This window comes from Paracoccidioides lutzii, assembly GCF_000150705.2.
Source record: "Paracoccidioides lutzii Pb01 unplaced genomic scaffold supercont2.19, whole genome shotgun sequence".
In the NCBI taxonomy this organism is placed as follows: domain Eukaryota; kingdom Fungi; phylum Ascomycota; class Eurotiomycetes; order Onygenales; family Ajellomycetaceae; genus Paracoccidioides; species Paracoccidioides lutzii.
In genome coordinates, this window is record NW_015440965.1 from 65,648 (window position 1) to 88,937 (window position 23,290).

General features: G+C 46.3%; 12 protein-coding genes across 12 annotated transcripts; 7 read left to right on the forward strand and 5 right to left on the reverse strand.

Moving 5' to 3' along the window:
- Positions 1-813: 813 nt before the first annotated feature.
- On the forward strand, positions 814-1,435 carry PAAG_06555 (hypothetical protein; the record flags this gene model as incomplete). The annotated part of the gene is made up of 3 exons (XM_015845925.1): positions 814-982; positions 1,077-1,193; positions 1,311-1,435. 3 exons carry the CDS (start codon positions 814-816, stop codon positions 1,433-1,435), a joined length of 411 nt encoding a protein of 136 aa, XP_015700151.1.
- Positions 1,436-1,993: 558 nt separating this feature from the next.
- PAAG_06556 (hypothetical protein) lies at positions 1,994-3,139 on the reverse strand (the record flags this gene model as incomplete). Its single annotated transcript, XM_002791340.2, has 6 exons — positions 1,994-2,032; positions 2,132-2,279; positions 2,339-2,577; positions 2,658-2,720; positions 2,791-2,964; positions 3,062-3,139. 6 exons carry the CDS (start codon positions 3,137-3,139, stop codon positions 1,994-1,996), a joined length of 741 nt encoding a protein of 246 aa, XP_002791386.2.
- A 798-nt stretch (positions 3,140-3,937) lies between these two features.
- PAAG_06557 (cript family protein) lies at positions 3,938-4,847 on the forward strand (the record flags this gene model as incomplete). Its single annotated transcript, XM_015845926.1, has 3 exons — positions 3,938-4,105; positions 4,552-4,675; positions 4,756-4,847. 3 exons carry the CDS (start codon positions 3,938-3,940, stop codon positions 4,845-4,847), a joined length of 384 nt encoding a protein of 127 aa, XP_015700152.1.
- A 707-nt stretch (positions 4,848-5,554) lies between these two features.
- On the reverse strand, positions 5,555-6,848 carry PAAG_06558 (mitochondrial 54S ribosomal protein YmL17/YmL30; the record flags this gene model as incomplete). The annotated part of the gene is made up of 3 exons (XM_002791342.2): positions 5,555-5,857; positions 6,029-6,723; positions 6,803-6,848. 3 exons carry the CDS (start codon positions 6,846-6,848, stop codon positions 5,555-5,557), a joined length of 1,044 nt encoding a protein of 347 aa, XP_002791388.1.
- Positions 6,849-7,804: 956 nt separating this feature from the next.
- Positions 7,805-9,009, reverse strand: PAAG_06559 (hypothetical protein; the record flags this gene model as incomplete). Its single annotated transcript, XM_002791343.1, has 5 exons — positions 7,805-8,141; positions 8,204-8,425; positions 8,483-8,538; positions 8,637-8,762; positions 8,821-9,009. The coding sequence occupies 5 exons, from the start codon at positions 9,007-9,009 to the stop codon at positions 7,805-7,807; spliced, it is 930 nt and encodes a 309-aa protein (XP_002791389.1).
- An 814-nt stretch (positions 9,010-9,823) lies between these two features.
- PAAG_06560 (peroxin 26) lies at positions 9,824-11,234 on the forward strand (the record flags this gene model as incomplete). Its single annotated transcript, XM_002791344.2, has 2 exons — positions 9,824-10,263; positions 10,334-11,234. 2 exons carry the CDS (start codon positions 9,824-9,826, stop codon positions 11,232-11,234), a joined length of 1,341 nt encoding a protein of 446 aa, XP_002791390.1.
- Positions 11,235-11,728: 494 nt separating this feature from the next.
- On the reverse strand, positions 11,729-13,316 carry PAAG_06561 (hypothetical protein; the record flags this gene model as incomplete). The annotated part of the gene is made up of 2 exons (XM_002791345.2): positions 11,729-12,359; positions 12,514-13,316. 2 exons carry the CDS (start codon positions 13,314-13,316, stop codon positions 11,729-11,731), a joined length of 1,434 nt encoding a protein of 477 aa, XP_002791391.2.
- A 1,465-nt stretch (positions 13,317-14,781) lies between these two features.
- Positions 14,782-15,653, reverse strand: PAAG_06562 (hypothetical protein; the record flags this gene model as incomplete). Its single annotated transcript, XM_015845927.1, has 2 exons — positions 14,782-14,931; positions 15,558-15,653. The coding sequence occupies 2 exons, from the start codon at positions 15,651-15,653 to the stop codon at positions 14,782-14,784; spliced, it is 246 nt and encodes an 81-aa protein (XP_015700153.1).
- An 830-nt stretch (positions 15,654-16,483) lies between these two features.
- Positions 16,484-17,798, forward strand: PAAG_06563 (succinate/fumarate mitochondrial transporter; the record flags this gene model as incomplete). The annotated part of the gene is made up of 5 exons (XM_002791347.2): positions 16,484-16,553; positions 16,634-16,681; positions 16,764-16,813; positions 16,895-17,093; positions 17,182-17,798. The coding sequence occupies 5 exons, from the start codon at positions 16,484-16,486 to the stop codon at positions 17,796-17,798; spliced, it is 984 nt and encodes a 327-aa protein (XP_002791393.1).
- An 885-nt stretch (positions 17,799-18,683) lies between these two features.
- PAAG_06564 (hypothetical protein) lies at positions 18,684-20,078 on the forward strand (the record flags this gene model as incomplete). Its single annotated transcript, XM_002791348.2, has 4 exons — positions 18,684-18,702; positions 18,795-19,468; positions 19,616-19,867; positions 19,965-20,078. 4 exons carry the CDS (start codon positions 18,684-18,686, stop codon positions 20,076-20,078), a joined length of 1,059 nt encoding a protein of 352 aa, XP_002791394.1.
- A 379-nt stretch (positions 20,079-20,457) lies between these two features.
- PAAG_12239 (hypothetical protein) lies at positions 20,458-20,808 on the forward strand (the record flags this gene model as incomplete). Its single annotated transcript, XM_015847754.1, has 1 exon — positions 20,458-20,808. One exon carries the CDS (start codon positions 20,458-20,460, stop codon positions 20,806-20,808), a length of 351 nt encoding a protein of 116 aa, XP_015702604.1.
- A 511-nt stretch (positions 20,809-21,319) lies between these two features.
- PAAG_12240 (hypothetical protein) lies at positions 21,320-22,608 on the forward strand (the record flags this gene model as incomplete). The annotated part of the gene is made up of 4 exons (XM_015847755.1): positions 21,320-21,330; positions 21,409-21,853; positions 21,947-22,015; positions 22,090-22,608. The coding sequence occupies 4 exons, from the start codon at positions 21,320-21,322 to the stop codon at positions 22,606-22,608; spliced, it is 1,044 nt and encodes a 347-aa protein (XP_015702605.1).
- Between the last annotated feature and the right edge of the window lie 682 nt (positions 22,609-23,290).

The window sequence follows — 23,290 nt, forward strand, 5'->3', positions numbered from 1 at the left end:
CGTGAATCCCCGTTGACCCTAGTTAGTATATTTTTGGAGATATCCTGACTGTATCAACAGCTGGCCTGCTGGCTTGCTGTCAGAGCATCGAGCTAAGCACCGCTGGTTGTCAGGTAGGAGAGGTGCCCCAATTTCTTGCTTGTGTATGTAACGGAAGGGCGATTTCCAAATTTCTGCGTAATAACCGGAGAGTTATCCAATCATTCGAAAAATAGCTGCTGTATGGATTGCTGCTACCGCGGATATAACTGAAAATGACTGAAGATCTTGAAAGGGGATTTATTATTACATAGGTAGTAGTTATAGGAAGTCGTTAATTAACGAATTAATAATTAAGTGGCGGATAACCCCAAAGGTGTTTTATTCAATAACTATATCCAAATAATGCACATCTCCGAGAGGCGTGAGCGGGTGAAAACATAGAGCTCCAGCGGAACTTCAGTGTGGATTATAAGACCAGTGGCGTTTTTTTTTTTTTTTTTTTGAAGCCAGAAACGAATGGCAAATGTCAAGCGCAACGAGCGAATGGAGAAGAAAACAGCAGAAATCAAAACAGAGATATATTTTCTCAAGCTTTGGATGGCGATAAGCGAGTGATTGAGAATAGAAAAAGGCAGATTCGCATATTAAAACGAGGGATGAGAGGCTTAACTACATTTTCGATTAGGAAGAAATGAATATGCCAAATATCGCGGCAATTCTTTTCATTTCGGGAGGATGATTTCTCCGCATCTCGACGCATTTTACGAATGGAGGGGAAAGAGAAAGTTTGACATCTTTTCCCGAAGAGTAGACACAAAAACAATGCATACAATGTGCATTGACCCAACATCCGTCTCTGATGACGGCGATATTACTCCACCTGGCCGCACTGTCTCCTTTCCTACTGCATCACCCATTGAAATCCTGTCCACTCTGATCCCGGTAGCCTGGTTCAGAAGAGATTTCACAGAGGACGGGATTCGTAGCTTTGCTCCAAAAGGTCCGTGGGCATCCTGCTATTAGATGAGCTCATGGTCAGCCAACCAGATATTGCCAAAGGAAAACCTGCATGCTACAAAATCTGTATACTGCAGGACGATTTTCTACATGTAGTTGCTCTTCGTTTTCGGAAAATTTCAATGGGGACAAGCCTCGCCGAAAAAGAACTCCATGGATGCAGGTTGACCGTGCCGGACAGGGCACAGGCCTGGGTACTTTTTAAGTATGCTCTTCACGCGTTCATTCACTAGGGATGACAGAGGGTTTTGCAGTTAAATAACCAACCATGCTGATTCTGGCTGATCCTCCACTTGCTTGCATTAGCATAGGTTGGTGGGACCATCAACCCCTGCTTTTTGCCACACTGCGAACGTCAAGCCCTCTGAACCTGGAGGGTTACAGTATGGAAAGATTCAGGAAGACACGTACAAAATTCGCAGTAGCTATTGATTAGGCCATTGATAAATAACGAAACCAGTCTCTATCGTTTGCTGTCCACGTAGCAGTTAAGCTAGGAGTACGAGGCGCCTAACCGGGTCGATAGATTTCATTAATTTCAATTCCCGCTAACCCAAACCCCACCCTCTCTCCTGCCGATACATAATTTCTTTTAAACGGAAAAGAAAACACAGCCTGGACCAGATGGACCTGCTTGAGAACGAAAACCCCAATTCGTCATCTGGTCCATTCCTTCGATTTGGCAACATGGATTATGTCCAGCCCGTTGTATTGGGACCGCACCGGTCATGAATTTTCTTTCAACCGCTGCACCAGGCGTCAGAGCCTATCTTCTCCGAAGAATAGATGAATGGGGTTAATGTTGAACATTCTTAGCAGAGACGGGAGGTCGAAAATAATCAGGGTTAAAAATCAATGATGGCTTTCAAATAGGTTTTCTCAACTCAGCCTTATGGTGGTCTAGCCCGTTCACTCTAATTATAACTCTATATGGGCTGTAGGATCTGGAACAAGACAATTCATAAGAGATAGCTTTCTGCACGGGGAGCTAAATTCACTCGCAGTGCTCCAGGGTTCCAAGCGCATAGATCTCCTGTTAGATCAGAGGATCATGCGTGTGGTGAAACATTCATGTTAGCACGCAGAATTTCTTCTATCTCAATGCAAGTGCTTTGTCTCACTTCTAACGGACAGGAGTTGATCTCCAAAAGAATGCCTCAAGCAATTCACGATCTACATGCTCCGGGAGAAGATCCGCGATTTCCTCACTGTTCATTTCAAACTGGTCGAGTTGAAGAGCACCCTTGTCCAATTCCGCCATTTTGACTGTTGGGAAAGCCCTGGTGAAGAGCCATAGTTCGCTGTCAAAACGGAATCAAGCCGTGCTTCGCGTCCATACACTTTGATCGTGACTGTGGCTTCCACACCTTGAATGATCAATACTTGATTGTCCCGCAGCGGAGGTGGATCAAAGTGATTGTGTAGCATTCTGGGGATGAGCACACCCGCATCTGCCAGTTTGCCCAAAGCAAACATTTTGTTGGCTGAGACGACACATGCCCCGTGTGGAAGCCTAGCAATGACACCTCTGTTGATTGAACGGCTAATCCGGTGGCTGCCATTGGGCAAGGGTGGGAACTCTAATAGGATGCCTCCAGCTGCGCAATTTTGTCTTCTTGCAGAGTTCGCAGGATAAACGTGATAGGCTAGTTATTTACCAGTTGGGAAGGTAATGTATTCACAACTCCACGATCAGTTCCAGCTCTAGCGCCACTTAGCCTCTCGAAGTAGGTCAGATGGAAATGAAGGTGCGCCTGCGTTGCCTTGGGGTGCCTGGAACCTGACGAATACCAAATCCAAAAATCCTTGGAGCTGTCTGTGGCCCATGGTTGGCTTTGCAAATGCATAGGAATTGGTGGATAACCAGACACGAAACCTGGTGTCTGGGATTATCAGCTCGCAACTTTCTTCGGTGAGGCAGGAGAGGGAATTCTCTGGGAAGAGTTGAGGCAAGTCCAGAGCCAGCTGGACTATACTTGGCCACACAGAGGTGAAAAAGGAGTTTCTCTTAAACCGCATTCTTCTTGCAGAAAATCACGCAAGGTATAATAGTCTAACAGACCAGAGGAACGAGGGTTGCTGAAATCGCTTCTAGCTGCTCGATGAGTTCTCGCCAGCTCATGATCTGGGAGGAGAGCATGGTTTTGAGAATTTGCCAGGATGGGACTTCGTCATTGAATGATTCGAGGAGGCTAAACCAGTCAACGCAGAGCAAACCTATGGAGCAGGGTAAAGCATAGAGCCTTACTTTGATGGACAGGGCAGGTTCTTAGAACCTGGCCGCCAATAGGGCGAGGTATATCAAAAGCAGCAAATGGGAATGTCAGGTTTCAGAACCTCATAATCCTTGCAGATGAAGTTGGATGAGAAGATTCATGGGAGTTAGATTTTATCCGAGGGATTGCGGGACCGATGTCAATGCGGGGCGATTACCACCACACTCATTTTTCAAGCAAGCAACAGAGTTCCTCAACATCTTCTGGGGTCTGGATACAATCCGAAATTCTTAGACTGCAGTTAATGACACAAAAAACATTCTTCGTTAGCAAAGGTCTGATTTTTCATTGACTCCTCAGAGTCTTGGCAGCATTTGATGGGGGGTTAGCCAAAACATGTGATTCTCTTTGTTAGCCTCTTGTGGCGCATATATGTCAACCACGTTTCCCTGTTCAACGAAGATTCATAGATCGATCCATCCAACAACTTAGCACACCCTCAATATATGATGTGATTGTCTCTCCTGTGCTTAGTTTGAAGTAGACCCCACTAAGCTCAATAATCCTTTTTGCAGCCTCATCCAGGCTAATTATACCAGCTCATTTCCTCCCTGTTTTCAGACCAACATATCTTTTCGACAAGCGTGATCTTGTCGCTGTCATTAAATCGCGTGAAATACGGAGCACAAGCATTTCAACAACCTTGAAACAACCTCCTCAAAATGGTATGCTCCAAGTGTCAAAGAAAGCTCAAGAAAACCGAGCTTGCCACTCCGGCTATCAAACGGAAGAATGATATGTACTATGGCTCTCCACACAACACCATCGGAGGAGGTGGCGACACAAAGAACAGATCGTCTGCAACACTAGGCAATACCGGAATTTCAAAGGTATGTATCTTTTAGCCTGAGTTGACCAGGATTGGGGCGTCTGTTGTCCGATCTCCCTCGCTTCTTGTTGTTGCTATCAACTTGGTTAGTCGAATTCAATGTATTTGCTTGAATTCAATGCCCTTGTGGCATATTTTGATTGAGTCTCCAGTATCCCGTTGTCCATTTTGCCTGATGATAGTCAAACGCATCATGAACCTGTCTTCTGCGGTGGCTATTGTCTTTTATGAGCGCCTAGTCATCTATATGATGTTTTGCTACTACTCCATATGCATTTGATCAAAAAAATCCTTGAGACGGAGGCCTTCCACCTTACCCGTATACTGCAGCTATCGGATTAATGCAGCTAATTGTTTCCTTCGTTAACTTTTAAACATCACCCCAAGCCCATTCAAGCCTAGAAGCACACCGGTCTTTGGGAACTTCCACTGACGCTTTCCACACAGAATAAGCTCCTCACCAGCAAGGCTAAAAACCCCTATTCCGCATATTCTAGCGCCTGTGAGTCTTGCAAAGCCAAAACAGAACAAGGAAGGAAATTCTGTCAACGGTGTGCTTATCAGAGAAATGGTAAATATTCCTGTTTCTGTACACTTTCCCATGCGTAATTTACATCTCTTGATATCACGATGCTAATATCCCATTCGCAGCTTGCGCAGTGTGTGGCAAGAATTTAACGGCCACGGGTAAAGAGTCAAAGGAGCATCCCGTCGTACAGGGACATAAATTTAATTGTAAATGAGTGACATTTACTACGTGGTACGTCGTATGGCTAATTTCTAAGAAGCACGTACGTGCGAAACCTGCCCGTTTCATGCGAATATTTTCTTCTGTGGTTTGGAAATATGGTATGGCGGAGACCTTACTTGATTCACATATACTTCTGGTATGATTTTTGAGAGTCTCTTTTGGATTCGTCGCTTCAGGCGTGAAATTGGCGTATGGCGTTTCCAATACGGTGGGGGGTGGAAATTACGGTTTGTTTATTCTGATGCGTACATATATCGTTTTCTTGGGAACCGTTTTTGAATTCTATGTAAGATATTCTCCGTTTGATGTTTTAATGCTAGGTTTCTATAAACCATAAAAGAATTGTACGGATCATCGATCCATTGGCTTCGGTTTAAGGAACCGCAAGTTGGTTTTCAGTACAACGAAAGAGCTGATAACATGAAAATTCACACAGCTTCGTCAGATGCTACAGATCTAATTATACAGAAGATACGCACTCATACGTATAAAAAAAGGGGGGGCGGGAAGGGGACAAGGAAATAAGAAACGCCAAAATAAGAGCTCCAGAACAAACCGACAATCCTTTCGTTGCCCGGTTTAGCCCCATATATCAATAGGTGTGTAAAAAGGGGTGAAGAACACGGGTAGTAAGGACCCGATTCAACTCACACTTATCCAGTGTACCGTCTCCGAAACCAATCTCCCATGTTGACCTATTTACCTATCTTCCAGCATATTTTTTATCGAACTCCAATAAACTGGTAACACGTGCTTCGGAATCTCATCTTTAGCCAGCCACTTGAAGTCCGTAATGCCTTGGGTATTGCCAGTCAGATCTGCTTGACCTGCCATGATTCTTCCTTTCAGGAAGAATGTTTTTTCACCGCGGAACTCGATTCCTGCTTCCGGGTTTGGTTTCGGTCTGCGGAGGTTGTACACGTAGTGGCCGATGGGATGGTGGCCGACCATCCAGGTGTTCATGTTGGGGCCAGCAGAGTGAAGGAGAGCACGTTCAGCTGCCTATAGTTTTGCGACAATTTTGTGGTTAGCTTGGGATGTTGATTATCATAAGAGCCGGGTGGAACCAATGTGAAAAAAAATATTGGTTGCCTAAGACAGGGTTGCCCAAAGCGAAGAATCAAAAAGCCAAGGACAAAGAGAAAAGGAAAAAAGAAACTGGATCAACTGTACCATTCTCAAACTCTCCTTTTCCTCCAACGTCACAGCGGGAAATCTCCAAAACGTCCGCTCCCCGTTCTTCACTTGCACTAATAAGTACAGCGTCCGATGCAACAACCGGTCCAAACTCCTCTGATCTCCCTTTTTATCTGCCTCCGTAACCCTAGGAAGCGGTCGTGGCACCTCATCTTTCTTACTGTCCCCCTCATCCGAATCAGGATGACTCTCCACATCCTTCAGCAGCGCATTAATCTGGTGTTCCGGCTCAGACTCCACCGACCCAACAAGCAACTCATCATTCCACGCCTCTTCTGAATACGCATTGTATCGCCCGATATCCCTCGAGGGAGTCAGGCGCTCTTTAATCTTGCGCTTCCAGTCGACGTCAGCAGGCGTGTCGCGTTTGAAGTAGAAGTATCGTGTGAAGGGGAGGGCGAGACGGTCATTTAGACGCCGTTGGTAGAAGTAAAAGGCTTTCTCAAACGAGGTAAGCTCACGGGTAAGACGGGGTGGGCGGGAGAGGACGATTCCGGCTTTAATGTCGTATGTGGGCTTTAAGGCTGGAGACGTGGTGATGGTAACTGGAGGTGTGTTTTGAATGGTCGATGATGTCGATGGAGCTACAGTCTCTGCGGCAGTGGCATACCCGCGGCGACTGAGAGTTTCTAGACAGCTTCTGCACACTGCGGAATCAAATTTTGGTGGCCCTATATCAATTATCAAATTAACATGTATGCCCCATAGCTCACAGATATTGAGGGTCGCAAAGCATTCAAGACCACATACTCAGAAGCGTTGCAACACGCCTAGCGCCATTGGTTCCTGCAGCCATCCTAGGACTAGCGGTCGCCAATTGCTTCTGTAGGATGTCCAGTCAATGTCCAAGCTGTTGCTGCACTTCAGCATCAAACGTCAACGAGAATCTGAAAAAAGTCACCTTCAAAATGCTAGGGCTTTAGATCGGGTTGCGGGGACTTGGCACGCTAATCTAATTAAAGCTTAGCTGGTCATTTTAGTTACACGTGATATCGCTTCTGGTTTCGCTTTATCTTCCACCGCAAAATTTTCTCTAGCTGTTTGATTCTTCTTCTCTTTATCTTCAAATTGTGGCACAAATCCTTATCATCAATTGCTTCGTTTTACACTTCTACAGCTATTTGATCATTTAGCCGTGCCTAGAAGAAAGATTTTTTGTCATTGCGGTCAATTTTCGCTAGCGGTACCTTCGTTCTCTAAGGTGTACTGTTAGATAGCTACTGCAAACAGTGATGCTAACAACAACGGTTGCATTTCAGCCCAGTTCTTCCATCCCCGTTTGTAATAGTATTTCCATTGTGAATACAAAAACATTGCTTGTTGTTAATTTTTTATTCCTCGGTTTAAGTGCGATCTAAGGATCGGTTTCTTCCATCATATGCTGTGAATAATTGCAGTTTTCTTCATATCGATGTTCCTCTTCCTCTCTCAATTGATGTGGTCCGTTCAAATCACACATTTCATTTGCAGTCCCAACGACCCGGAGTTTGTTCCTATAAACCTTCCAGAACTCTTCTGAGAATGTAGGGGTGAGCCCTGCTGTTTTTCTGTTCTGCTGCATGAAGGCTTTTCCTGGGTTCTTCGAAACTGCGAATTTGGGTCCAAAACAGGTGGCTGACTTCAAGCAACAATGTCTGTTCAGTCAGCAAGCGGGTCTGATGTCAATTGGAGTAGAAAATGAGTGAATGTATTCGGGAAACTTCCGATTCTGTGTCCCAATTCACTGGCGCCTGTCTTGGAACCGGTTTTTCGCTAAGTGTCCTTCCTGGCGCCTTGCCAAAATTTGACACCCGTGAGGTCGAAGATGAGATGTATCTGGGAATAGCTGGGGTCCGATTCATCTGTGTTTATGAGTTTATCAACTTTATTTTCAGCCTGATTTCGCTTATTTAGGACGGTCTTGAACTGTGCCCTCGACAGACCGCTAGTACATTTGAGTGAGCCATGCATACATTCTCCTCCGAATGGTTGGAAATTGGCCATTCTCCTTGTAACTTCGCAGCAAATCAGATCAAGGCCCCTACCGTAAGCAGGCTGACTGTCGTAGCCTGCTTCCTGAAGCGGTTTATCAGTTAGATATTGGAATGCTCTGGGTCAACGCCTAGAAAACTGTTAGCTTCGTTGGCCTTATTTTGACTGGGACTAACCTACAAAATTTCGGTGTCTTCTTCAACACCAAACAGCTGTAGATTTGGATCAGGGACGACGAGGGTATCGTTAAATGAACATTGCGTGTTGCCATATATTTCGTGTCTATTACGAGGGGGAACAACCCATGGATATGTCCGACCAGCGCAGGCTTCCTTGATCTTAATTTTGACCTCAAGCCCTCGAAGTAGCTGAACAACATATTCCCATGGAGTTGGTGCAGAACTGGAGACACAGCCTAGAAAAACTCTTTGAGTCCATTAGATAAAGGTCGCCGCCTACCACCCCCTTAACAACCCAATGAAACCCGATTTGTTGAGAAACTCGCTCCCGAAGGACTCTTGATTTGTCAACTAGTAAGTACTCCCCTCCCCGCTTGTTATAGGGGATAATATGAACAAAAGTTTTTAACAGGATTGGGATGCTCTGCGCAAACCAGCCGGTGGACCAAACGCTTTCGGTATCCGCTAAGGCAAAACGTCTTTCCTTTCCCTACTACATCCGCATTATTACTCAATTCGAGCCCGCAAGGCTCCGGAACGTTTAGGCATTCCTCTTTGTCCTTTCGACCTTTAGTCATCGTCAAAAATTAGTTAGATATAAGACTGTCAAAGCCTTACTCCTATATTGCTAATCCAAGCTTCAATGAGCCGGCGAATTTCAGCTAAAAACACTAAGGATTCAGTGCTCAGGTTATCGCTTTTGATGTGCGCGATTGTTGCCATCCTATGCTCCGTCTTTACCAGTTTCGCTGTCGTCTTTGCCTCCTCGAGACGCAAATTGCGGTCCTCCCTCCATAGCGCTTCCATCCTGAATCCACTCTTTATTAAGAACTCGATCGTTTCTTATTCGGCAAAGCGACATTGGCTGAATAATACATTGTCATAGATGACCTGGGGAAACAAACCACTGTTTTGATATGGCCATCGCCCTTTCACACCCAATTTCGAATCAAGCACGGGGTTTAGGTGGAGGTTGTACGGTCTCAATACATAGGCCCCTATATTACATTTAGCATCAAAACATCAAGCATTGGACACTCCCAACGTTCTAACAAGTCTCATTGTCCTCCTTCACAAAAGTCAAACCAATTTGCAGCACTTGATATGTATCGGCAGCGTCTTTTACCTCCTCATATCTCGCCTGAAGAGTCTATTTCCATCCCCAAACGCCTTTTGCAAGTGCTAGGTCCCGGTCGTCTAGTTGCGATGCCAGAGAACTCTAGATCCAGCGCAATGAAAGTGCATTTGGCCATGTCATTGAGGAGTTGTGGTAGATGGTGCTTAAAAGATTGCCTGGTCACATCCATATTGAGATAGTCTCCCCCGTCCAATGTATGGAGGCAGATCAAACCTCGGCAGTCAGTAAGCTAAGCAAAACCTTCCAAGCCCGAGAAGGTGGAGGTCCCGTGATCTGGATTTTGGCCGAGGATAAACTGCAGGCCAAAACTACGGCAAGGGAAGCTCGCAATCCGAACGGACTAACTGCACTTAAACCGTGATAATCTAAGTCTACCGGATTCCCTCCACTCCTAATACCCTTCCACCTCTTTGCTTCACCTGCTTTTATTGTTGTTGTTCTAGTATTTTTTTAGTATCAGAAATTATTTGAAGCCAACGCATGATGTCAGGAGACGGCTTCTCCAGGCCCTCAAAGCCGCCACGCCTCTCGTCCTCCTCATCTCTGTCATTCTCATCCTCCAAGCAAATATCGCAGGCGTACAAACAGTCCTCGCAATTATTTCTCACACGACGATTACAAGAATCACTCTCTGTTATTGAGCCCATTATCACTCCCTCCTTATCGCAAGATGGGCAGCAGGATGGCCCAGCTCCAATTGCCACAGCTTCAAACAGTCTGCGCAAAAAGGTCTGGAACCTTTACATTTCAATTCTCAATGCCATTGTTGACCTTGGCCCCGAAGAGGGCCGAAAGCAATTTGGACAAAAGGAATGGAAAGCTCTTGCTTCAAAAGTTCGCGATGGTTCGCTCTGGGACATCGTCTCCCGGGTCGGATATGGCGGCAGAGACGGCTCCATAGATGCTGACGTCGTTTACAACATGTAAGTTTCAATAAACAAGGTGGTAATATTCTAAGGACATCGGCGATGCTAATGTGGGGCTTCTGTGTAGTGCTACTCTTATTCTCACCCATTCCCCATCTCAAAAGCTCAATCAGCAGTGCCTTGAAAACTACCTGTCCTCCTCCGGTCAACCCGACCTGGACATTGAAGCCCACATAGAGAATTCGCCCCCTGGGAAGAAAAAGCAGAGAGCATCTCATGCAAACGGGACAGATACACCAAAAGATCTAACAGCACGGGTTCGCATATTAGAGCTCTTCACCCTCCACGTTCTTCCTCAAAACGATGAATGGGACTATGCTAAAGAATTCATCAGCTTGAGTGAAGTTCTTGATGACGAAAGGAAGGAAGCCTTCCTCCAAACACTAGAAAATCTACGAGAAGAAAAAGAGCAAGGCCTGCTACGCTCTGCAGAGCTACAGCGGGAAAAAGAAGCGGAATTAGAACGCCAGCGACAAGAGGAACAGGGACGGTTAGCTGCAGAGCAAAAAGCGGCTGCGGAGAAATCACTTGCGTCAAAACTAGTAAACGGTCATCAAAGAACGAGCAGCGAAGTCGACTATGGAATCGAAAACGGAGTTCCCAACGTCGGTTCGTCCACCAAAAATCGAATTCTGAAACCCGCAACAAAAGTTGGGAGGGCGTCAGCGTCGACAACAGGCCGGTCTGCAGCTGAATCGTCTAAGCAAGTCAAGAAGACTGGCAAATCAAAGCCGGTCATCAGGCAGATGCGTATGCTTGCCAATTTGCTAGTCGCCCTCGTCAGGTACATCGGTCGATCCATGTCTGCTAACCCGCTGTCATTTTTGCGTACCCTTCTTATCGTCTTCGGTGCTCTCTTGGCCCTCAGTCGCGCTAATGTGCGTGCTCGGCTGCGCAGAATCACCGACTCTGGATGGCAGAAGATTCGCGGTACTGTGGGTATGGGCGTTAAGGTCAGTTATATATAATAAGGATGACTGGGGACCTCTTGCGGTAATAGATACCTTTTCCTGGTCCCCTTTTTTATTTCTTGTGTATTTACTTCTGCCCTATCGCTTCTTACTGCTTATTTTTTTTTTATATACGGAAGGGGTATGTCTATTTATCATGATAGGGACAATTCCATACGTATAGCTTTGGAATGATATTTAATCAGATAAGCATATAGTGGCGTATGCGTTTCCACATGCCTTTTCTAGAATATATTGAACTCGTTTTTCACGGCTGATAGCTGATTGAGTAGAAGTTTAAGATATTTATCCGGGGAATCAATTTCTACACTACTCTAGGTCAAAAGCAATCCACAAATACGGCTTCCATCTCGCGAAGTCATTAAGTCATAAATTCAATATTCCCCCGTTAATATATGCACGACAGTTTTTCTGAGGGAAGAACAAAAGGAAAAATAAATAAAAATAAAAGGAGAACCCCTAATTAGTGTGGCCAACCAATTTCAAAAAAGCTACCCAATTTCCTTCAATTGCCCCTCTCCACGCTCAGCAGCAGCATTAACCCCATTCCGCTCTCCATGTATCCCACTAGTCCCGCTCCCCGTTCTCACGTTTGGACTCAAGCGCTGCAGGTCGCAACCAGCTAGCGACCCACTCCTCTCCTTTCCTTTCCACTTAGCCTCCCTTTTCTTCCCCCACCATTTAAAAAGCCGCACCATGAAATGGGCACAAAATATTTGCTCCGTCGTATATAGGATGACCGGTACGGTTAACTTGGCAACAAGGAGCAGATCTACCGTAGGGTACATGGCATAGACCATAGGGATGCCAAGACTGGTGGTCTTTGCTGGGCCGCAGAAACAGATAGCAATAGTTTCCACTGGAGGGCTTTGGTTAATGAGGCAGGAGAGGAATGCATGTGGGAGGGATTTTAGCTTTGCTTTTGTTGACGTTGTTGGCGTTGGCATGGCGGTTCTTGGGCGTTTCTGACGGGGGACGAGAGCGGATGGCGGATGTGCGATTAGGAAACTGATGCCTGTGAGAGCGATGTAAAAGCCTACGTTCAGCAGCGTGATGAAAATGAGCGTTTGGCTGCTGAGTGATTTGAGGGCGCCGGTTGAGAAACAGGTTGAGAAACTAGCCCTACATATTGTAAAGGGGGTTGAAAGGTCAGTCAGATAGAGTAACTAATCTGGAGGGAGGGTTTACACGAGCATGTATCCTCATCTCCCAGGAAAAAGCTGTCCCATCCACAGCGTCACAGCGCAATCAAATAAAGGTATTGACCCAAACTCACCAAATCACCAAAATCAAACATACAGTACTCAACTTTGCCAGATGTAGCTTCTGCATCGCCCATACAATTTTCTCCGCCCACATCCATCGAACCACTTGCCCCACAATCAGAGGTAGGAAAACACTGAGTCCTAACCTTTTAAACACGCTCTCATACATACCCTTTAAGTCCTTATTCGATTCCTGCCAAACTTCAAAGGCCGGAGTCCTGGGCATCAATGTCACCGCCCAACCAGGCGTGATAAAGGGGCCCAAGACATTCGCCAGAAACACCTCAACCAACGCAGCCTCCTCGTCACCGCCTGCAGCTCGAGTCATCACCACATTCGACGCAATCGTCGTCGGCAGGCATGCCAGCACGGTATACCCTGCCAGAACGGCCCTATCGATCTTTCCGGCGTGGTCCGTGACATCTATCAGGCGCACCAGTCCACACATGATGGCAGGAATTATCAGAAATGAAACGCCCTGTGTTTTCGCGTGCAGGCGGAAATTCAGGACGTGTTTGAGTAGTTTGTCCTTGGCAATGGAAAGGCCGCTCATCAGGAAGATGAAAGCGACGGCACCGTAGAGGATAGAATTCTCAGCCTTGATGATGCCGCCGTGCTTTGCGACCTGGGGAAAAAGGTAGGCGAGCAGACATGCCAGGCCAAAGGCAATGATGAGCCATTGGTGAAGAATGAATTTGGCAATGTTTGTTGGAATGGAAGGCCTTTTCGCTTCCTCCTGCTCCTGCACCGAGGCGGTAGAGAGAGATCGGGTTGCCATAATGGAGACCTGTGTCTGTTTCCTCTCCTCTGTCATGGCATGGGCCAGATAAATACTTCTTTGTGAGGTGCGACGAATACCCTATATATATCAATAGGGGGTATATGGTGTGCTTTTTTGTATTTCCTTCTCCTTTATTTGGACTCGTGGAATCATGCCCCGGCTATATGCCGCGCCGTGTAGTTCGCATTGAACGAATCCTAGCACCGTTATCGTAAATTTTTCAAAGAGACCCACATATGTATGTATCTCCTAGTCGTGAATAACTATCGGTTGCATCGATGATACTGAGGCATTCAACTCCCAGCTCCGCAAAGAGATTGGTGATGTAGAAACAGGGTGGGGTTTTGTATAGGAACCCCAGGAAAGAAAGAAAAGGAAAGTATGAAAATGCACCGAACGGGTCAGTCATGCACTCGGCTGCGAATACCACTTTGCCAGCCTGGAAAATTTAAGCAACGGTTGAAAATAAGTTGCAGCTCAGATGCGACTGGATGGCATGATGTGGAGAATTACAGGAATTCTCTCTCTCTCTTGCCCCCCACCCCCCAATTTATGATTTCCTCATAGCCGACGGATGGAGAGAGCGATGATGTCAATGGGATGTTCTCGACATCGGGGTGTTTTTCTCTGATATAACGTAATCCACCCACCTAATGCTGTGATGTAGTAGGTGTCTTGTGAAATTCTGACGCAATTTTCGCTTGAGAGATTGCTCAATCCTGACAGTATATGTATGACAGCTGCAATTGAATATTTATTTATTTATTTATTTATTTATTTATTTATTTATTTATTTATTTATTTATTTTGCCATGGCAGCAGTGTCATTTGGGGAAGCTGGTTGTGACTTTTGCTGAAGTGCCAGTTGGATAACAGATTCATTGACCATGCATGCATGACATTGGAGATTGAAGGGAGCTGAGAACTTTGAAGCTTTGTTTTCCTCTTTTTTGACACAGGCATTCAATGGTGAAATTCCATTGCTGAGATGTCAGATGGAAAATTCGAGTATTTAAATTAGTGTAAGAATCTTAAAATATCTTATTTATTGCCCTGTAATGTCGTGGAGGTTGAGATACAACAGTAGATCCCGTCGTCCTGCGTACTGCGATTTGTCGGTTATTGCAGATGACAGGGACATCCATAGCCAATCAGTGAGTCTCCAAAAAGAAAAGAAGAAAGAAAAGAAAAGATCATCCTATCGCAGATCGAGTCCTGGCAATGCAGACTTATTATGCAACAGGGCGAGATCACCAACCTGCGTACAATAATAGTATTCATTCTTTTGCTTTCGTTCTCCAAGCAGGCAACCATTCTCTGATTTCCTAGTATCCCCTCTCATATATTTATATCCCATTTTACGCGAAGAGTTCAATTTCACTACAATCTTCAGCAGCCGAACTTGAAAACCATCCATCAACTTCCTCGACCTGCTGAAGCATGCAAACTTGTTGTGACGCACTGGTAGCTCCTCAACGCAAGAATCAAACCATGGTTTTCACTCAGGTACGACTCCATCCACGATAGCCTCATCATCCAAAATCCCCTTCTTCAAAAGTTGCTCCCGTCCTCCCACCAGTCGTTGTCGTCTTCCGTTTTCCACATCGGGGCCAAACTGACAAAGTGCTTGCTCTCTCTCTCTCTCTCTCTATATATATATATATATATATATATATATATATATCTCTATCTCTATGCTTCCATAGCTATCCAGAACAGTGGTGGGTTGCAAGAAGTTTCCACCACGGCGGCGTTGAATCGGGACCTTCAAACCTCGGCATCGGTTCCATAAAACTAGTTCCACGCGCAGGATTGTCAAAACCAGTCACTTGACCCCGGCCAAGAGTAAGATTAGAAGTTAGTCATTGCACTCGGCAGAATCGCGGTCTGCCTTCAGCCACACACATCCCTCTCTCCCCCGCAGGCCCGAGATTACCCGTGCCCCGCCGATCGACAGTTTCAACTGCGGATTGCCCCGCGTAACTTACTCCCCCCCCCCAAACCAACCAACCAACCAACCACGGGAGCCCTCCTGCAAAACGCCCGCACTAAGAATAGGCGAAGGAGAACGTTTGCCCTCTGTTGCCGCTCGCCTCAAGTGTGAAAAGGAAAAGGGGAGGGGGATATTTATTTGGGATGGCACGGCGGGATGTGAGGTTTTTTTTTTTCGATGGTATTGACGGAGCTCAACATGCTGTCAGAGAGCGAGTGCTGGCTGACTGGCTGGCTGACTGGCTGGCTGACTACTACTGACTACTACTGACTATTACTGACTGGGGCGGCGGAGTTGCGCAGGTTCCGTGGACCTCGGGACTTGCGGCTTCGGTGGCCCTCGCCGTCCGAAGTCGCCTTAACTCGTTTATTTCCCATGCTGCGGGCGGCGCAAGCAGAATATGTTGGGAGGCTGGGTTCGCCTTGTCACCGTCATCAGCTAGTTACGCTGCGGATCCCACAAGTTTCACTTTGCTCTGTCGAAGGTCATGTTTTTCTGCCCCCCAAGAGTATTTTTCCCTGCTCTGTGCCTGTTCGTTTCTCGGCTTAACTGGGCGATTAAATATCGATGGTACGCCGCCCGCCGCCTGGGGGAGTGAGTGACACGGTCCATCCTTCGGCTCAGGAAACTCGGCACAGCGAAATACTCCCCGCTCCTCATGCAGAGAGGGTGGCGTGCCCTATGCAGGTTAATATCTCTTCTTGCATTAAACCAAAGAAAGGTATATGAGCTCACCTGCAGCCCCACCTTTTTTTTTTTTTTTTTTTTTGCAATCCTTAGCTCCCGGTACCAACTTGTGCCGTATCTAAGAAGACCCTTTCGATTTTTTATTTTTTATTTTTTATTTTATTTTATAATTCACAATTTTATAATTTTATAATTTTTATTCTTTTTGTAGGAATAGCCCCATTGTGCCTTTTCAATCTCCCTCGGCTTTTCTAGCAGGATACTTGTATTTTTGACTAATCTGCCTTCTCCCTCGCTGCTGTCATCCTTTGTCAATTGCCTGCATACTTTCTTTTTTCATATTCTTCGAATTCCGTGCTCTTCGTGCCGCAGTCGATCGCTTTGCTTAAATATAAAGATTGGACACTCAACTCCTTAACCACAGCGTAATCGGGGGCTTTGAAAACCGCACAGTCATTTCTCTTTCTCCTCTCCACTCTTTCCCTCCCCTCTCCGCTCATTCACACTTCACACACGTAAAATGTCTGCAAAGAACGTAAACAACGGTTCCAATGGGAAGAAGCCCGCTACAGCGGCCACCAACTTGATTGGTTAGTTTTTGACACCCCCTCCCAAAATCCAATCCAGAGCTCTGTTCAGGCGCAATCATAACAAACTGAGAATTCTATAGCTGGTGGAACGGCTGGAATGATGGAGGCACTTGTGTGCCATCCGCTGGGTATGCATATTCCCGCCTCTTCGGCGAACGTCAACGCTATACGTGAGACAAATGAACTTGAATTGATATCAACGTGGTCTAGATACCGTGAAGGTCCGAATGCAGCTCTCGAAAAGAGCACGCGCACCCGGGGTAAGATACCACATACCTGCCTCATTTGTGGTGGAACGAACCTCTACGAGAAAAATAAGAGATTAATGGGTGTGGTTGCAGGTAAAACCTCGAGGCTTCATTGCAACTGGACGAGAGATTGTGCGAAGAGAGACCGTTCTCGGTTTATACAAGGGTCTTGGCGCCGTTTTGAGCGGAATAGTACCGAAAATGGCCATCCGGTTCACGTCTTACGGGTGGTACAAACAGGCGCTTTGCAACAAGGAGACCGGACAACTTTCCGGCTCGGCTAACATGCTTGGTACGTTTCGGTTTGGTCTAGTCAAATGTTGCATAATGTCCTCTTCATCCCCAAATCAACACCACTGACAGACAGTTCGCCTATTTAGCCGGTCTTGGTGCTGGTGTCACTGAAGCCGTCGCAGTTGTTACCCCCATGGAGGTCATCAAGATTCGCCTCCAAGCCCAACAGCACAGCTTGGCGGATCCCCTCGATACTCCCAAATATCGGAGCGCGCCACACGCTCTTCTCACGGTGCTCAAGGAAGAAGGATTCGGCGCTCTTTACCGCGGCGTTTCCCTCACCGCCCTTCGACAGGGTACCAACCAAGCTGCCAACTTCACCGCATACTCGGAACTCAAGGCTCTTCTTCAAAAATGGCAACCCGAATACGCCACTAAGGAGCTCCCAAGCTACCAGACAATGCTTATTGGATTGATTTCCGGAGCCATGGGTCCCTTCTCGAACGCGCCTATCGATACGATCAAGACCCGTCTGCAGAGGACCCCTGCTGAACCGGGCCAAACGGCTATTTCGCGCATCACGGCCATTTCGAGTGAAATGTTCAAACAGGAGGGCGCCAAGGCCTTTTATAAGGGTATCACGCCTCGTGTCATGCGGGTTGCCCCCGGCCAGGCCGTTACGTTTACCGTCTATGAATTCATTAAGGAGCGCCTAGAGCGGACAAACTGGGCTATCATGGGTGGTGACCAGTATAGAGAATAAAGGGTAGGCTCCTTTTGCGAGTTAACTGTCCTGGGATTATGAATAGAAATCACGTTCAGCCAACGCCGGGAGAGCGTAACATGGCTGCTCCAGGTTTGATATGCAGCTCTACCAAAACATGCGGAGATTGAACTGTGCTTCTTTCCCAGTTATGTATGGAGTTGCTATATACCCTGCATGTCGTTTGCTTCGAGGTTTTCCTGGGGTCGGTTTTCCCAGCACCCTTTGCATATCTGTATATCCGATTTACTGTTGCACATATTAGCGCGATTGCTTTCCCGATGTTTTCCCGTCTCCGTTTTGGATCTATGTATATTGTCTTGTTTATTTTTATTTTTATTTTTATTTTTATTTTTATTTTTTTTTTTTGGTTGGAGCACGGCGCATGTTTCTTATTGTGTATCAATAGATATTGGTATTGTGCATTTAGTGCATATGTATATGGGTGCAAAGAAACAAGTTGGCATCATGATTTCTACACCGCCCTGATCCAATGATTTCAATGTTTCTTGACTGTCAAAATTCTCCAGAGATTGGGCTGCTGTTGAAGACATTCTCCACATTGAGGTCATCCGCACTGCGTACATGACATCCGGACTATATCCTATAATATAATCTCAAAAAACAACAGCAAAATAGCCAGTAGAAATAACATAGAGGGCCGTTTCGCATCTGAGATATAAAAGAGGGTTGGATTGTAACTTCAAGTGATAAAAGGATGAGATGGTGTTAAAAATGATGAGAGGTTAGTCAGAGGAGGCTGGTTAACAAGTTAAATAAAGGTTCCTGTTACATTGTTGTCCTATTCAACTGACTCACAACAACAATCCCTTTGGAAGACTTTAACAATAGAAAACTCCAGTACACTGAAAGGAATTTGCAATCATGCAGTCTGGCATATCAGGTACAAATACTCTTTTTAAGCTTCATCATTTTTCCTCTTTTTTTTGTTCTGTGCAGAAGCAAACAGATTTGTCTAACCCACCCCTCTTCCAGCCTCCGCCGAATTACACGACGCCTTCAACTCCTTCACGTTGACTCCCTCCCACTTCTGTCTCCCCGTAATAATATCCAACGAAAGTCTCGTCCCCCTTGAGCCGATACCCTTCCCCACCTCCTCCTCTGATAATGCTTCCCAATTTTTCAGCTCCTTGCCCCTCCTAGCCCCGCACGTCCAACCCAATACCCCGATCTACCTCATCTTCCGCCGCACCACAGGTTCCAGCACCCTCATTGCCGCCACATACATCCCTTCGACGTCGCCGGTACGTGCAAAGACACTCTATGCCAGCTCGCGCGCAACACTTACCCGAGAGCTCGGAAGCGAGAAATTCGTCGACTCCATCTTCGCGACGGATGCAGAGGAGATTCTTGACGAGGCAGCTTGGAAGGAGAGAGATGCGGATAAAAATGCAGCTATTGGGGGCGTCGATGAAGATGGCAAGGCGGAGGCGAGGAGGAATTGTTTGATGGGGAGGGAGGAGAGGGAGTTGAACGAGGTTAGGAAACTGGAGGAGCAAGCGAGGAGTATGGGCGTTAGAAGAAGGGATGTGGGGATCGGAGGCACGATTGGACGTGAGAACTGGAATGGTGAACTACGCATCAATGTTGGAGAGGGCGTGAAAGAGGCATTGCAGCGGGAACGGGCAAGTGGTACCGTTATTCGGCTGGTAAGTTGCTTTTCTTCCCCCCCCCCCCCCCTTTTGCGCTTTTTTTTTATGTGGTTGGTTTAATTGGTTATGAGCGGTCCATTTTTCCGTGGGATCGAGATTCTGGGGCCTCGAAATATATTCTATTATACTAACTAAGATATGCAGACTATTGATGTGCCAACTGAAACTCTCACTCTGATATCCGCCGAGTCGAATGTCGAGCCTGCCTTCCTTGCAAGGTTCATCTCAAGCTCAAAAGCGCAATACACGTTTTATAACCATCCTAACCCCGATGCTGTGATCTTCATATACACCTGTCCATCCGGCTCACAAATCAAAGAGCGCCTTCTGCATGCCAGCTCCCGGAACGATGTCGTCAAGCTTGCTGGTCTGCAGGGCGTGGATGTTGCTCATAAGGTCTGTATAATTCTTCTCTTTCCCCTTGAATCTATGCACTTGTGAATGAAGGCCATTGTTTTCATGTGCAATGACTTGACTGACTTTAGAATTTTAGATTGAGGCATCCGAACCCGAGGAGATCACACTTGCGAGTCTTTCTGAACTCGTGAATCCACGAAAGGACACGGGGCCCAAAGTTTTTGCAAGACCAAGGAGACCTGGACGGTGAATAGTTAACAATCTTTCACCCGCCTGGCTTTCCCTTCCGCTAAAGACTAGTTCTAGGCTGGCCTACCCCTCAGTCAAGGTGTTCTTCGGGTCTTTCAAACGTCGTGTACCAGATCCAACTCAAGATTATTTCCGTTCATTGCTCCTTAGAATCCTTTTTATATACCGTAGCCATTCATGCTCCCTCTAAAAATCCAACACCCTTTTGGTTATTATAAACCCCATAGCCTGAACGTCCACCATATAATTTCCAGATCCCATAAATACTCCTAATCTGTAAAACCAAGAAACATGTAAACGGTCGTAAATCGGAAATATACCGTTGTATCAACAACCCACAACACCCCTCTCTTCTATTCCTATCATGACACCCCCGCCCGATGCTGTTTCCTCTGGAAGAACAAATCCGTCCTCGAGCTACCCAGATTAATAATTTTCGGGCATCCATCGCGATCCTTCTCCAGACGCGTACACTCGAAACAATAAAAGGCGTCACTGATCCCTTCGCCTCCACACACAATGCATTTATTCTGGTAGTTGCCGAACGAGCACTCATCGCAGATACGCACAAGCGTTGTGGGCCGCACGTAGGAATCGCAGACGGGACATTTACCGTCGCATTTGTCACAGAGACGGCCGATGGCGATGCCGGTTTGCTTGCGACACATTACGAGATCGGGGTGGTGGCGGGACATGATGACGGTTGTGGTGGTGGTGGTGGTTGTGGGTAGGTTGGGATGTAAAAAAAACAGAGCGATTCTTCGGCCAGAGGAGGAACAGGATGGGCTAATGGACTATGTTTCAAAGCATTACTTGTCTTTGCTTGTCCCTTTGCGCACGTTTGAAGGTCATAAGATGGTTTGTTTTGGTGTTGGCAGTTGCAGTTAGAAGAATAGCAGGTATTCGCCAAGACAGAACTCGAAAGCTGTAGAAGCAATGGGGTCTGATGGTATGGGGAATTTAATTATTGGATGTCAGTGAAATCCCCAAAGTTCAGTGGTTGAATTTGTCATCTGGCAAAACTAGCAGATTCTGCGCTAGGCCCTATTGGTCTCACCCGCATTGCATTGCTGAAGCTCTCAAGTTGCCTTTTTTTCAGGATCGCACATATCATCATCAAACATCTGACCGTCACTACTAGTTACAGCAGATGAAACCTCCGTTACCTTATTCTATTCTCGTGCAAGTGTGGTTATCTTCTTACCCGGATCCATCTCATCGCTAGATTTCATATATCCTTCCATGGCGGACGGGTAAGTGCCCCTCGAGTTTTAGCTACACTGTCCACGAACTTCAATGCCGGGGAGCTAACATGAAATATATTAATCCAGAACAATTGCATCAGCTGTTGCGCTTCCTGAGCCAGAAGAAAGTCCGGATGGCAGATTAAAGCGTCGCCAGTCCCTATCTGAAGACAATGAGAACAAACGGCGCCGGCTGAGTGATGAGAACCGACATCCCGACTCCAAGGAAAACGAACCGTCTCCGTCCGCGGTCACTGCACCTAAGCCGAACACCGCGGATGGAAGGGATTCCCGGCGAAAGAGTGGCGCGGCAGAAGAGCGCAAGCGTGGTCAAAGATTATTTGGCGCCCTGCTGGGTACACTCTCACAGAGCTCATCTACAGCAGCACAGAAACGACGGGCGGATATCGAGCAAAAGCAGCTGGCAAAGCTCCGTATGCAGGAGGCAGAGTACACGGAACTGACGCGAAAAAAACAAGAGGACTTATTGGCGGTGCGGAGGAAGGAACAGAGGATATATGAGAGGCAGTCGGTGCGTGATGGCCGTTTATCTCAAGGCCCCTTATGATTTTGGATCGAGTTTCTATATATATAGCCATATTGACGGTATTCATTTGCCGCTTAGATGCGTGTCCGACACTCGAACCAGCTAGCTGTGGCACATTTCCTCAAAACAACAGCTGAACCTTTCCTGGTATGTATCAAGACTGTTGAGCTATCTCCATTCCTATATTGTAAATGTTTCTGCTAAAATTCAACGGTGATTAGTACTACAAACCATGGCAACTCCGACCGGAAGAAGAAGATAGAATTAAACAACAAATTGACGATTGTAAAGCTACAATCGCAAAAGAGGTCGAGGAATTTGAAACGAAAAATCCACCATCGCCTCGTCCTACCCCAAACCAACCTGACACTCTATTTGCTGCTGCAGGTGAAACACGCACAACCGTTGCCCCTAGAAATAATATTATTTCTGATGATAAAGAGCCAAAGGACGCAGTGCAATTGAAATCCGATACGGTGGGTGATGGCACTAACAATAATAACAACCGCACTGAAACTGAACCAGAACCCCAAATATGCTCCCCTGCTGCTACTGGTCCTGCTCTTTCTGATCACCCTCTTGCTGCTCCTGCTACTACTAATGAATCCTCTACGTCTTCTACTACTAAAAGCCGCAACGACAACCCATCCACAACTAGCGTTAACCACCACCAAAAAGCACACGATGATGATTCTGGAGAAGTCATGCTCGAAGATAAGGAGGATACTGTCATATATTAAAGCAAGTTTTCTTTGTACCTATACCTTAATAATTCCACTTCTTCCCAGACATGTTTATACCTTTTTTCGGCCTTCCCCTCATTCACACTGTAAGGGAATTTGTTTTACCGCACCCGGAGTCACCATCTTCGACTAACTAACTCTCTTGTTTCTCTTCTGTTTTGTCCTTTTGCTCTTGTTCCCATCCGATTGCCCTTCCACCATTTTGGATTTCATTTCATTCAACACGCAGTGCACCACTTTTGCATTTTCTACCCAACCCTTCAAGATTATGCATTTCCTATCATATCCATACGTTAGTGAAGATGACTTTAGTTACGGGTGGTTTACCAGAGAAAGCTTTGAGGTGGGTGATGTGATATCAAATTTCTAACGACGGAACGGAGTCATGGGCAATATTTCCCCGATTGCCAATGAGGTTTTCCTTTGGCCCCTTGGGGCAGAGAATGAGATCTTCCGTAAATGATTTATTACTGCTATAATGATACAAATTGAAGCACTTATGAATATTTCAGACGCAGTATCTTACGCATTGTTTCTTCTATTCGTCTGACTTTAAGTATAAGGAGCCATATTCTCTTCACCCATAGATCGGGGGTCTCAAAAGAGTTATGATATCTAACTTCAAAGCTTTACATCAATTTCTTTTTTAATCAGTATTAGAATGCCTTATGTAAGTAAG